The following is a 14,022-nucleotide window of genomic DNA, read 5'->3' as shown; positions in this document are numbered from 1 at the left end:
GTTTCAGCTTCATTTGGCTGCAAAAAGTGGAGGTAGAGGGTGAGGAACAGTAACTTAGAAGCTACAGAGATCATCAGAAGGACCTAGTACCTTCAGAAGCTATGATGCCCATGAAATAAAAACACAATTTTAATTCTTTTTTTCCTACCTTCAATTTCATCAAGTATACAAGACAGCCATTCATTTCCATTCTTAATTATCTGGGGAAAAAAAAAGACTCATTTTCTCTACTTACACTACATTTAGTGGTCAGGTATGGCTGCATGGTCATGGCATGTTTGACCATTAGCTGGGGCCTGATTTTGCTGAATAAGAACAGAGTGGTTATGCAAGCAACCAAGCGACCAGAATTCACACCTTTGTTGTCAGAATCTGCAAAAGATTAGAAAATACAAAAAGGATATTAAGTCCAAGTAATGTTTGAACAGTGAAAAACATATGGCTTAAACACAATTTGAATCTCTTTCAAGATCGATACCGTATATTCTTATTAGAGATGAGAACATAATGTGTTAACATTTGTATGTGATCACCACATACGTGAAAAAAAGAAGCAAAAATGTTTCAAAGACACCACTAGTTTTTAAACTACTTACTGTACACAAAACATGGGCCCAGCCAATGATTCCTATTACAACTCTAGAACATGCCAATGAGAATAAAACTTGCCATGTTTATTTTGGATTTAGTGATCTAGAAGTTTGAACAAGTTATTTTAAAAGTAGTTCAGTGACTGGGATTAGATAGTGAAAATTAGGCTTTATTATTATACAGTGCTCAAAAGTTCGTAATTAACTTAAAAGCAGTAATTCACCACCATTCGTTTTGTAACAGGAATTTTGTAATAGTAAATTTCACAATAGTAATGTGAACAACCACTGTTACAGTATCATGTAAAATTCCAAGGAGTTTAGCTACCATGTTGTAAATAGTATTACCTGATAAAGATTCCTCATATTTAAGAATGTGCTCAACCAAATTGTCAACAAGTTGAGTACAGGCTTTCTTCACAGGTTTATATGAGGCATCCTCTTCTGACTTCAACAGCTGTAGCAGATGAAACAGAAAATGATTTAGTATTAAGGGTGCATTCATTTACATTGGATACTGCTGGTTTTATAACAACTACTACGGATATACAAAGGTTTTACACTACAAAAGTATTTACTTAACTTCACCATAAAAGTTACATGGTGAAAAAAAAATTAAGGGAAGTAAAAAATGAAACCAAAATGCAAGAGAAGTAAAGAAAAATTAACTGCAATAAAAAAGCAGAAGAGAAAAGTTCTACTGATTTTTGCACTGTGATTAAAGCTAACTTTGTGCTTAATGAAATAATGCAGAAAACAATAATGTAGTCATATTTGGCAGCATTAACTAATAGGAGTTAGAAGGATTTTAAAATTATTAGGAAAAAAAGAGCAAATTCAAAAGGAATGTTGTTTTTGACACTAAGCAAAAATACCAAACGAAGATGAACCCGTTTTATGAACATTTTAATCAGTTAGCCTTCTTTTGTTTGACTTTGGGTACTGAAATTGTGTCCATGAAGATCCTTTAATATCTAAGAAGGATTGAGACCATACTATAGCCTTTTCTTCAGTGCAGGCATTAAGAGGCTCTGGTTTACTTGGCTACCTATTTTCGTGGCACTCCAGCCTAAAGTAAAATCAAAAAAATGTTTTGCTTGAAAATTAAGCAGTGCATACAAGATGAAGAGGAGAACGATAACACAGGTTAAGAGATATAAACAAAGCAACCTCAGTTCTTAGAAAAATCAGAGTAAAATAGGAGTAACCTATAGTCTGAAGATTCACTGCTTCTATATACTCGTGTAACAAATATATTGGATGTGGAAACACATCTATCTACCCTCTACATTACAATAGATGCCTCATTTCAGGATTAAGCATCTTAGTTGTGGACTTCATATTATGTCACTCATTATAGAAGAGATTATGAAATCAAAGCCAACCAAACAAAACCTGTCCCAAACCAAGAAATGAAGTCTTTTTAAAACAGATCCCATGGAAAGACAGAGATTAATGTCAAAGACAAAGAAAAACTGCACCAATGAAGATTAAAAGAGCCAGATGCTTAAAGGGCAGGAGTTGAATTTGTCTACTGTAAAGGATTGACTGCTCTTGTAGTCCCCCTTCTGTGTGTTTTAGTACCAAAAGAAATGTTAAAATTCTAGCAATGATTGTACCATACATTCAAAATTCATCACTTACATTTTGAAGAAGCTGTTCAAACCAATCATACCCTGTATCTCTACAAGCTGCAACCTGGAAGTATTTTTGAGAATAAACTGGTTAATAAAAAAGGCATCTGAGGAAAAATTACTTCAATACAGATGTCATCTTAAAAGACCAGTAAATATGCATTGAAATATTTTCATATGCATTCAGTACAATGATTTTATTTCTGTGGAGATTAGAAACTGTCTTCTGCATTTGCAAAATAGTTCTCACCATTTAAGTGATTCCAGAATTTGTATTCCATACAACACAAAGCCTACACATTTTACTGGAGATGGCTGGCTCTAACATAAACCAAACATTGGTTTTGCAGAACATTTTGCACAGATTAAAGCACAAATACAAGCCTGACATATTAAAAATGAACATGTGTGTATATATATGCATATACATATTTTTATGTAAACAAACCAACCCTTCACTGGTATCATATATCAAGAACAGCTCACAGGTGCTCATAGTAGAATTGACAGAATTGAGAATTAAGCTGAAGTAAAATTGACTGATGGAAAAATGCACACTAGACTACCATTTTGTAAAAATATTGAAAAGCAGGATGAAGTTTAAACCCATAATTGTAGATAATGAAGCGAGTACTTTTATTTGATATTTACATCTTGGTATAATTGATACTAAAACACCTTCTCAGCACAGTGGTTTTACACAACACATTTGCACTACAAATTAAAACATTTTATTTGAAACAGATTTTTTTATTTTTGAGACATGCTATTTAATCCACTGCTCCTAAAAAGTAGATACAATTATGCAGATACTAGTTTGCCCTGAGTGAGAACATGACCGTGTATTTGTTAAAATGGCTTATTAACCTTTCAAAATAAATGTTACCAATTGTTGGAGGTAGATTTTCTTTTAAGAGACAACTTCTTAGTTTAGGCTTAACTATATGCTGCTACTAGCAATTCCTGGAAAATGTTAAATATAACAGAAATTTGTTGTGTTTTAACTGAACAGGTATTTTATACAACCTGAATACAATGGTGGTCCCAGTTATCATTGCCAGCAGATCAGTGACCATTTACTTTCCTGTAACCTGTTCTATTAGATGAATAATCTTGGCATATATTCAATGACAGGAGACATATATGAAAAAAAATCTGACAAATTACTGTATTCTAAAAACCTACAGACAATATTTCAAAGATACTAAAAACATAATCAGATTTTGCACACAACTTAACCCGTGTTTGTTTAACATACCACATCAGTGATGTTTAGTATTTTCCTTGTCATTGCTTCTTTGTCATGGTGTGGCGTTGGTGTAAACCAGAGCTTCTGGAATGTCTCATTTACTAATTTCTGAAGGAAAAAAAAAATATTAGCAGAAATAAATAAACTTATCTTGGCACACAGGTATTCTAATATATCCATACAATAGATTTGTTGATGATGCGTGACATTTCATAAGGAATTATTCAACATAAGTGAGACTGTTGTAGGAAGTGTTATGTGAGACAGATCCAAATCTACTATTACAGGGGTTACACTGACCTCTAAGCCAGCTTCAGCAAAATCATCACTGGGAAACTGATGGTACAAAAAATGGAGTTATCACCTTCCTGCATTAATTTGCATTCCTCAGGAAAACACAGTACCCTGAGAAGCTGACAGCTGAACACAAGATGACATTCTACGATTACAATTTCTACAGCAGAACTAGCAGCAACAGTAGGTTATTTCTGAGTTTTCAAACAGCTGTGACAAGGTGGGAAAGAGACAGAAGCCACGTCTCTCTACCCAAACATAGGAAATACATTCCCTTCCTATGTTTTTGGATAGAGGAAAAATGGAATAGAATGAAAGTGAACAAAATTATTCCCAAATTACTTATAAGGCATACGGTTGTAAGAAGCTCTTCTCATTCATGGAAACACAAAAAAATACATTGAAGATAATGTCTCATTTTTTCTGATGTTGTTAGAAAGGCAAGGGGAAGGAGAAGAGAGAACAAGGCCATCCTCCTTTCCCAGCAGCACTTTGGAACCAGCTGTTCATCTATTTAACAGTCTTCTCAGAAAGCCAGCTGGCATTAATGCATCTGAAGTGGTAAAAATATATGCTGCAGTTTTGAACTTGCAGATTTCAAATCCTACTGAAAGTGTGATACAAAATTATTACAGGTGTGTTCTTAATTACCTCACAATTTAAAAACTATTTTGCCAAATCAAACAAAACAATCATTGCCAGGTTTATGATTTAACACATCACCTTAGTTTTGTGCAGTCCTGCATATACACTGCACGAAGAGTAGAGTACGATCACATATGTAACATTTTAGGGGGAATAACTGATTCACTGAACATTCAGAATTAATGGAAAATTAGCACAGATTAATACTTTATAACTTTTATATGCAAAATTTACAAATCTGGCATATATTAATGTAAAGTACTTAATTTTGACTTGAAGTCTATTTTGTTCACAGAAAGAAGTTTTATACACCACTCTTACTTGTTAGAAAACAGAAGTACCAGAAACAACAACTGCAGGAAGAAAAAAAAAAACCCTCTAGAAAATAACTTTTTAAAGCCTTTTGATTGTCAGCAAGAACTGCAAGAAAATAGGTGATAGAAAAGAAAGAAAAACAAGTCAGAGAGCATTTTAGAAAGCTAAGATACTTGTTTTCAAAAATTAGAAGTGAGTAAAAGTCATAAATATTACAAAGGAGCAATGCAATACTTTTTTGGGTGGGTTATTTGTTTTTTCCAAAACACAGAAACAGTAAAATAATGATGATTAAAATTCTGAAGGATATATTTCATTCTACCTTAATGCCTTCTTCATCATTGACTCTCCGAATCATTTTCACACACATCTCTGTAATTTTGGGAAATGTTGGTTGTTCAATGCAGATATCCCTAAGTATCTTTATGACTCTCTTTCTGACACTGATACCAGTATCCTGTGAAGAGAAAAGCACTCTTGAAAACAAATACAGAATATGATTTATGTATTATATGAATTAGTATTTGAAGATGACCCAATCTGACTTGCAAAATTTGTTTAGAAAAGGCAGCTAAAATATTCTGGAGTGCATTTATACAAAAGGTCAGCATAACTTGTACCACTTTATTTGCAACAATTCTCAAGGTTCTGGCTGAGTCCTCAGAATTGTGGATCTGGACTGTAAAACGTCAAGCCTTTGGATAAAGCTTATGGGTAAGATACATGCAGCAATCTTTTCCATTTTCCTAGGCTTTGTCTAAGGAGATGGATGAGGAGCTCTACTTCATATTACCTTATTCAAAACCTGTTGAATCTGAATGTCAGGATGAACTGCTTCATGCATGCGCATATGCACATGAAGCTACTTAAATCCAAAACACTTCACAAACATGTTTTGTCATGTAACTATAGCAAATGAGTAGTATTTAACTAAAAACCTGACATGGATGCTAAGAACTAGTGTTATCTTACAGTTAAATTAACACTGTATTTTATCTGAATGCCCAGACAAAAAACACTTTTTGTACAAAAGTTCTAATAAGAAGCCTTCTAGAACACTAAAAATAGCATAGAAAAGCAAAACAGTTTTATCTTTTGGATTACAAATAGCATCTTTAGATTACTGCGTGGTAGATCTTTCTTCATCACCCACACTACTGAACTGCCCTCAATGACCCGTATCTCAGAATTCAGAGATGTGGCAAAATTCCTCATTTCACCTCTTATTTTATCACAAATATCACAAGTCACCATACCAATATTCTTTCAATCAGCATGTCATAATACTGCTCAGCAAGCTGGGGACGACAGAGCACAAATCGGCCAAGTAGCTCCACAGCTGCTTCTCGTACACTAGTGGAGTTATCCATTAACCGTCCATGAACACCTCGTTGCATATCCAGCTAAAAAGAACAAATGAAACACAGATTCAAAATAAGAAATGTAGATTTATTTTTAAGCATGACAGAAGAACATACGTGCATGACGGATATTGCCTTTTTTACCCTGGCTAGAATACTGGGGTCTACAGCAACAACCTCAGACAAACACTTCATGGCTTTTGTTCGAACAGCAATTGCATTTTCACCAAGTACACGCAGAATCTAGTAAAAGAACAAAAACAAAGATTCAATTGCTTTGGGAAGGTAGCAAACAATGTTTAACAGGCAAAAATGCAGCAGAATAACATGCAAGCAATTTAACCAAAATAAGAGTATCTGTCTACTAAAAATTTAATATATCTTCTCAGTCAGTAAAAAGGTGCACGCAAGTGGTGTTCCATGGCACTGATAACTGAGCATGGATATTTACTAGGATTTGCTCCATCTCTAAGAGTGGTCCAAACAGGATTTACACAGCATCTGTACGTTCACTTTAAGTCCCTTCATTTTAAACTCTACTTTTGTCATTCACTTGTGGCTTTCATGATGGTTCTTTTAAGAGGAGAGTTGGATTTAGGCACTACAATTTTAAGAATGGCTCTGTATGCAACCTGAACTAGTACTTTGAGTTCAACCATGTCACCATGCCAACACCTTAGTGTTCTCCTCCCAGAAAAATCAAAGAAATGACATTGGTCAAACAACACCTTCTAAAGTGACAGTAAATGCACTGCAAGCAACTGACCAAGCTGGCTCGTATTTTCAAATCAAATTAAGCTCAATTGCCTGAGTTAATATCACTGAGTGAGCATGCATCTTACAGAAACTGTGAAAATTATTTCAACATTTTGTAATTATCCTCTTACTGTGTACATCTAATTATAATGTTTTTACCATGCACATACATGGATAAATAAAATAATGTATGTACAATATGACATAGAAAACTCATACAAGAAAAAGAAACATAATCACTTATGTCATCAACATAGAATATGAAAGCACATGGCGTTATCATGGCCTGTTAAATACCTGTGCTCAACAATGAACAGATATGGCACACTATCACAAAAGTGTTTGGAATCAGAAACCAACTGTGTTTCACTGTACTAAGAGTTCCGTCACAGTTTACCTGTGTCAAATAAATATCGAAGCTCTGGGCAAACGGCCTCATAGAGGCCAAGTAGCGAACAATCAAACATGCATCTTCATAGTCCACAGTATCAGAATTCATCCTGCAACAAATTCCATGTGTTCATTAGCACATATTTATGAAAAATGATTTAAAACATCAAATGTATGGCTAATAAAGAAATAAGTGGTACTGAAACATACTTTAATGTACTGAACTGAGATGGAGCAGTTTTAATAATGCTGCGAAGAAACTTTTTGCGACTTTCTGCTCTGTGCATGATTTGTCCTGTGGTCTCAACATCTTTTGCATGATGAGTTCCTTCAGATGAATCCTCATCCTTCTGAGATTTAATTGCTTTCTCTGTCTCCATAGTTGTATCACGGAACCACTGAGCTATATAAAACTTTCGAGAAAACTGGAGAAATATAGCAGGATGCACAGAAAACAGAAACAGATACAGAAGAGAAACATTAACAGATTTATAATGAGATTAAGTGAATCTAATGCATCAACAATATTTTGGAAAACACAATCAATAGTATATGTTAGAGTGACAATTTAATTGAAGCACTAATATGCATAACTGAAAATAATTTTATTCACAGTACACACTACTGAAATTATTTTTATATACATTTGACACCAGAAAGCTGAAATTTACCACTAGTGATGCATCAGTTTCTGTATTCTCATCCAGATAATCCAGCAAAGCCTTTTGCAGCTGTTGAATTTCATCTTCTCCTCCTGAAACCTGTCAGAAGTAGAAATACAGTTATAAAACAGAATATTGGCACAGTGGTATTTATCATCTGAAAATCTGCATGTCCACATATAATACACACTGAAGTCAGTTGTTTTGATAATTGCAGAGCATTAACAATTTTTTAAACAACTGCTTATAAACTGCATAGAGACTGAAACAAATTAGACTGGCTCTAAAGTCTAAAAAAGATTAAGAGCAGAGTAAGGCTGATTTTAAAACAGACTGACTGATTTGATTAATTTTCATTCTATGACCTTGTGTGAAGACCCCTTGTCATGGAGGAAAAAAGAAGGGCTAAAATCACCAGAGCAGACTGACATAATGTTTAACCTATAAAAGTCACCATTAGCTGTTTCACTAACGTTAAATAATGGAACAGTGACATTTCAGGTGAACAAAGGATAAAAGAATAAAAACAAATATGAAACAGACAACAGTAAAAAGGTATGGGAAACATCAAAGAACTAAAAATAATTTATCCCTTTGTAAAAATATTTGGTATAACTGTTTTCGGGGCTAAAGCTCCCATACAGAGAAAGTGCAGCAAGTGTGCTCAATCTAGGAAAGAACTTAGACATTGCTCCCAAACACCTCTGAGCTCTAGCACTGAAGAATGACACTCTCTGAGTTTCTATCAGTCAAAAAGCTTGAGAACAAATACACATTTTATAAAAAATGTCACCTACTGCATATAAAGCCTATCTACAGAATAGAATAATATGAATTTTCCTGCAAAGCACTTTTAAGATGCACAAAATGCAGTACATATGAAATATTGGTCTGAAAACTAGTGTTGGAGACTATGTATCAGGTTTGTAGTATCTAAACTGTATGAATGCTAAAAACAGTGTATTTTTTCCAAGAGGCTATTCAATAGGAAATATTTATATTTCCTATAGGTTTACAAGGCACATGGAGGCCAGGGAGGTAATTCAAGATAGCCAGCATGGCTTCACCAAGGGCAAGTCCTGCCTGACCAACCTAGTGGCTTTCTATGATGGTGTGACAACAACAGTGGACAAGGGAAAACCAATGGACATCATCTATCTGGACTTCTGCAAAGCCTCTGACATGGTCCCCCCCAACATCCTGCTCTCTAAATTGGACAGCTATGGATTTGATGGGTGGACTGTTCGGTGGATAAGGAATTGGTTGGATGGCCGCATCCAGAGGGTAGTGGTCAACAGCTCGATGGCCAGATGGTGATGAGTGGTGTCCCTCAGGGGTCTGTACTGGGACCAGCACTGTTTAATATATTCATCAATGACACAGACAGCGAGATCGAGTGCACCCTCAGCAAGTTTGCAGATGACACCAAGCTGAGGGGTGCAGTTGACACGCCAGAAGGATGGGTTGTCATCCAAAGACACCTGGACAGGCTGCAGAGGTGCGCCTGTGTGAACCTCATGAGGTTCAACAAGGCCAAGTGCAAAGCTCTGCACCTCGGTCGGGGTAACCCCTGTTATCAATACAGGCTGGGGGAAGAAAGGATCGAGAGCAGCCCTGCCGAGAGGGACTTGGGGGTACTGATGGATGAAAAGCTGGACATGAGCCAGCAATGTGCACTGGCAGTCCAAAGGCCAACCGTACCCTGGGCTGCATCAAAAGCAGTGTGGCCAGCAGGTCGAGGGAGGTGACTCTGCCCCCTCCTCCACCCTGGTGAGACACCCCCCCACAGTACTGTGTCCAGCTCTGGAGCCCTTAGCACAGGAAAGACATGGACCTATTGGAGCAGGTCCAGAGGAGGGCCACAAAAATTATCAGAGGGCTGGAGCACCTCTCCTATGAGGACAAGCTGAGAGAGTCAGGGTTGTTCACCCTGGAGAAGAGAATGCTCTGGGGAGACCTTACTGTGGCCTTTCAATACTTAAAGGGGACTTTTAAGAAAGATGGGGACAGACTTTTTGGTAGTATTCGGTATCAATGAACTTGTGCATGAGTCAGAAGCTAGCTTTCTCAGTATCTACAAGACAGCATAAAATCAAACCCATAAACCACCCTTTTTTCCTTAGTATGATACTGAAATACACAGGTCCTTGCAGCTGCTGTTGTTACAGCAGACAAAAGGATGTTTTTTTCCCCAATATGAATGAGTTCAAAGAGTTCAAAACATGTCTGCAATGCACATAATACTCATACAGGTTTACATATACATTTGGCACTCTAATATATGTGCAAATTGTGATTCGAATTTCCAGCTTTCAACCAATGTTAAATTCTGTGGATAACTGGCTGAATAAAAGGGTTGCTTGATGAACCTTAACTGCCCAACTATTTTCAAACAAGTGAAAAACCCAGAACAAAGTGAAACCATGAAGCCCACAACTAATCATATTCAATACTGATAATGGAAGTAGAAGAATCATTTCTGGCTTAAAATTCTTCAGCTGCAAAACATTTTTCTTCTTCAGCCATAAAACTCATAACCATCTTAAGTTTTGTATGAACAGCACAGATCGAGAATCTTGTCACGAATACAGCACATAATACAGCTTGCAAACATCAGCAAGTGGAGAAAGGTACAGTTACAGTACTGAAGTCCAGAACATCAGTGTATCAAGAGATAAGCTAATGAAAAGTATGCACAAATGTTGAAATCATCTTGACAAGCTGTGACAGTTTACTGTGAAAAAAATCTGTTTAAAAATGTCAAAAGAGAACAGATTTTCTCCTAAATCTCATTCTATGGATCATGACTCCAAGCCACAGTTGAGAGAGTTATAAGCATTCATCAATCATTGGAGAATATCCTGGTAACAATATCAGAGCATAGAAGGAAATATCCAACAGAGTCTAAGTATTCAATTAGGCATGAAAGAAAAACCTGTAAAGGTCTAAGTAATTTCTGAATGGAAATAATAATTTAAGTTTCTGATGATGACAGCTGAGTATCACTACCAATGGATCTTCTTATTTTCTTGCCATTTGAACAGCACAGTAAAGCTTAGCTGTCACGCACATATTTCCAATTATTTATTTGTTCTTACGTTACAAGTAATTTATAAACACCACACTGTCTACCCTGACTGATGGTACTGTACAGTAGATACCTTCCACACTGCATGGATGGTACTGTCTACCAGCACTGATGTTAAGTTTCCCGAGTAACTGAAAAAATGCTTTTAGCACTCAGTTGCCTGCAGCAATTTTATTTCTGTAGGTGTCAATGCCTAGTTACTGCCCAATCCTGTAAAAAACCCCAAACAAACAGAAAAATTCAGGTAGTTCACCACTTGGGTATGTATCTTTTTAGAATATATCTCAATACCATTATACCTTCTGGAGATAAGGAAAGCAAAAATGATTCTTCTAAAGTATTTTCCTACGAAGTCTAATGTAGAACTGTCAGAATAACTGCCAACAGAGGAGAATCATAAGCCCTTAGCACATAGAAGTATAAATTACATTAAGCCATGGACATAAAGATTTGACACTATATGTTGTAGTATATGCTAACTGACAAAAGTTATGGGAAGTATCAGCCTCATAAAGGAGTAGATGAATTGTGATTCTTTATTTGAATGCCTGTAAAGTGCAGAAGTTTTTCCTTCAACATAGATCTGTAACAGTCATCACAAAATACACGCAGTGGATCTGTAGTTCTTTAATGTAACTGAAAGGGAAATGAACTTGGTATGCCTACTCAACTTTAGATCATCCTGAGAACAGTTAGTAGCTCAGAAAGAAAGGTATAGTGTCCATAAGAAATGTGCAAGTCCACATTTTTAAAAGTACACATAAGACCTGAGATTTTCTCATCATACTATGTACTGTATAGAGCCCAAATGAAAACATTGCTTTGATAATTGTTGCCACCCTTGCAGATTTGGAGCAGCATTAGCAGAAATGCAAATACGCACTCTCTAATGAAAGATATACGCAAGTCCAGTTTAACAACCAAACAACCCCCCACCAAAACCTGATGACGATAATCAGCTACATCACATAAAAACTAACCTTACAGGCCTAACAGTTTTACTCTCTAAAGCCTGTATATGAGGGCCAGAAGCTCAGTTACCAATTTGTGACAGCAAATGCACAGATATGTATTTTTAAGACCTCTTAAGACAGAATCTAACTGTTGCTCCATTATTTCCTCTGTACTGTCACAAGAAAACTGGCTTAACCACTGTAATTAACCTCTTCATATGATCACTACAGAGATGGCGCAAGGAAGACATGCGCTAACAAATGTGATACCTATAAACTGAGTATATTTGATTCAGAAACCTGAACGATGAAGACTGATTCTCCACAACACCAGTTTTTCAAACATCTTTACAATTGTCAAGTATTTGATGGATACATCTCAATCCAGCTGGCATGGGATCTCTCACGCACCTGTTTGAGGATTCTGGCTATAGATCCTTGATCCATTTTGCTAGTGACTGCATCTTTCCTCAGTCTTGCAGCTACAGTTCCAAGATAGTCAAGTGATGCAACTCTTAATGCCATTTCTGTAGATTTGTTACTGAACTGGTGAACCTAAGAAAAACAGAATAAACTGTTAAAAACAAATATTTATTTGTGCAATTGAGATACTTCTCACACGAGATCACTTGATCTTACTAAAAATTCCACCTAACTTCCATGCTGCATAAAATTACTTAATTTACTATTACATCACAGATACACTACTTATTTAACATTAATGTTTCTTCCTTTATTGGGTCTCTCTCTCTTTTACATAGATCTTAAGCACCATAATGCAACTTCCTCCTTATTTACACATGTATAAAGAAAGATACATTTTACCAGGAACAGGACTGCAAAATATTTTTCCAAGAAACAGCTCAAATTACTGTGTTAATTACACTGCAATACTAAAGAACAACTCCCCAAAAAACATGTCAACAAAATTATTCACATTCTGTAAAATACCATAAGTAAATGCTATTATTGGTAAAAAAACAAATCACATAATTGTTTTCAGGTTCTGTGCTAAAGGAATAGTCCAGAGAAGATATTTAACAGAAAGAGTTATAGCTATTAGTCTGAGTTCACTCCAAATGAATGTCTACACTTATCAGATGCTATATGATGGCATTTTTTCATGTTGAAAATGTCATGGAACAGTGGAAGTGGACTTCCAGGAGAAACACATGATCTTTTAACAAGTGCCATATCAATAATCCTTTAACCCAAATTGCATTATCTACGTATTACACCGTAGTGATACATGTAAGAAAATCTTTAAACGCTGTGTATGTGTCAACAATCAGAAAACATTCCTGTAGTAGTTTCAGCTGAAACAAACAAGTCTTCATTGTAATATGAAAAAAAAGTAATATTATAGTTAAAACCAAGAATCCCTTACCAACAGCCTTCCTAATAAGCTAAGTAGCAACTCTGCAGCTGGCCATTCTGGTTTATTGACTGTGGAGAGAAGATCTTGAATGAAGTTCTCAAACAGTGGCCGATAATCTTCTTCCCCTTGTTTACTGCCACACCTGTTTAAAAGAAAATGCATTTTGTAAGCAAATTTAAGAGCCATATAAGTTTTGTTTTTTTTTTTTTTTTGTAAACAGAAGTAATCCTGTTTAATCAAAAAAAGTTTTATGTAATTCTAAAATAAAATCTGAAATATTAGCAGAAAATTTTTATTCATTTACAAAGAAATAGCTTAAACAGTTATCACTCCAAGTTGCACTGCAAGTAAAACAGCTAATCCACGATAGTAGAATTTTGTTCCTAAGATTTTTTTTATTTATTGCTTTGAGTTCAAATCTGCATTAACTTGGATGGATGAAGTAATGTGTCTATATTCCTTAAGCTTGGTCTGATTTATCTGACAGTGACAAGATATTTCAGTATTATGCTCCACAAAGGTTAAAATCAGAATGTAAAAAAATCAAAAGATAACATACCTGATAGTGTTTCCGTTATATGTGGCATCCCTAACTTTAATGATACTAGTATGCAGAGAGATCGCTAGATGGCTATTAAATAGCCATTTGGCATAAGAGTAGAAACCAACATGATAAAAACCTCAGGATTTAATTCTTAGAAATCCTT

The 14,022-nt window shown here is 35.6% G+C and overlaps 1 protein-coding gene across 1 annotated transcript in view; it reads right to left on the bottom strand.

Moving 5' to 3' along the window:
* Positions 1 to 14,022, bottom strand: part of NIPBL (NIPBL cohesin loading factor) — a 100,580-nt gene that overhangs the window by 14,423 nt on the left and 72,135 nt on the right. The window contains 12 exon segments of the mRNA XM_009647317.2: positions 236 to 372; positions 939 to 1,047; positions 2,235 to 2,288; positions 3,483 to 3,581; positions 5,050 to 5,184; positions 5,984 to 6,130; positions 6,233 to 6,331; positions 7,242 to 7,344; positions 7,445 to 7,659; positions 7,906 to 7,995; positions 12,349 to 12,492; positions 13,325 to 13,457. Coding sequence (XP_009645612.1) covers positions 236 to 372; positions 939 to 1,047; positions 2,235 to 2,288; positions 3,483 to 3,581; positions 5,050 to 5,184; positions 5,984 to 6,130; positions 6,233 to 6,331; positions 7,242 to 7,344; positions 7,445 to 7,659; positions 7,906 to 7,995; positions 12,349 to 12,492; positions 13,325 to 13,457 — 1,465 coding nt within the window.

Source organism: Egretta garzetta, unplaced genomic scaffold (genome assembly GCF_000687185.1).
Source record: "Egretta garzetta isolate BGI_Z169 unplaced genomic scaffold, ASM68718v1 scaffold59, whole genome shotgun sequence".
NCBI lineage: Eukaryota > Metazoa > Chordata > Aves > Pelecaniformes > Ardeidae > Egretta > Egretta garzetta.
This window is presented reverse-complemented; position numbering and strand designations above follow the sequence as displayed.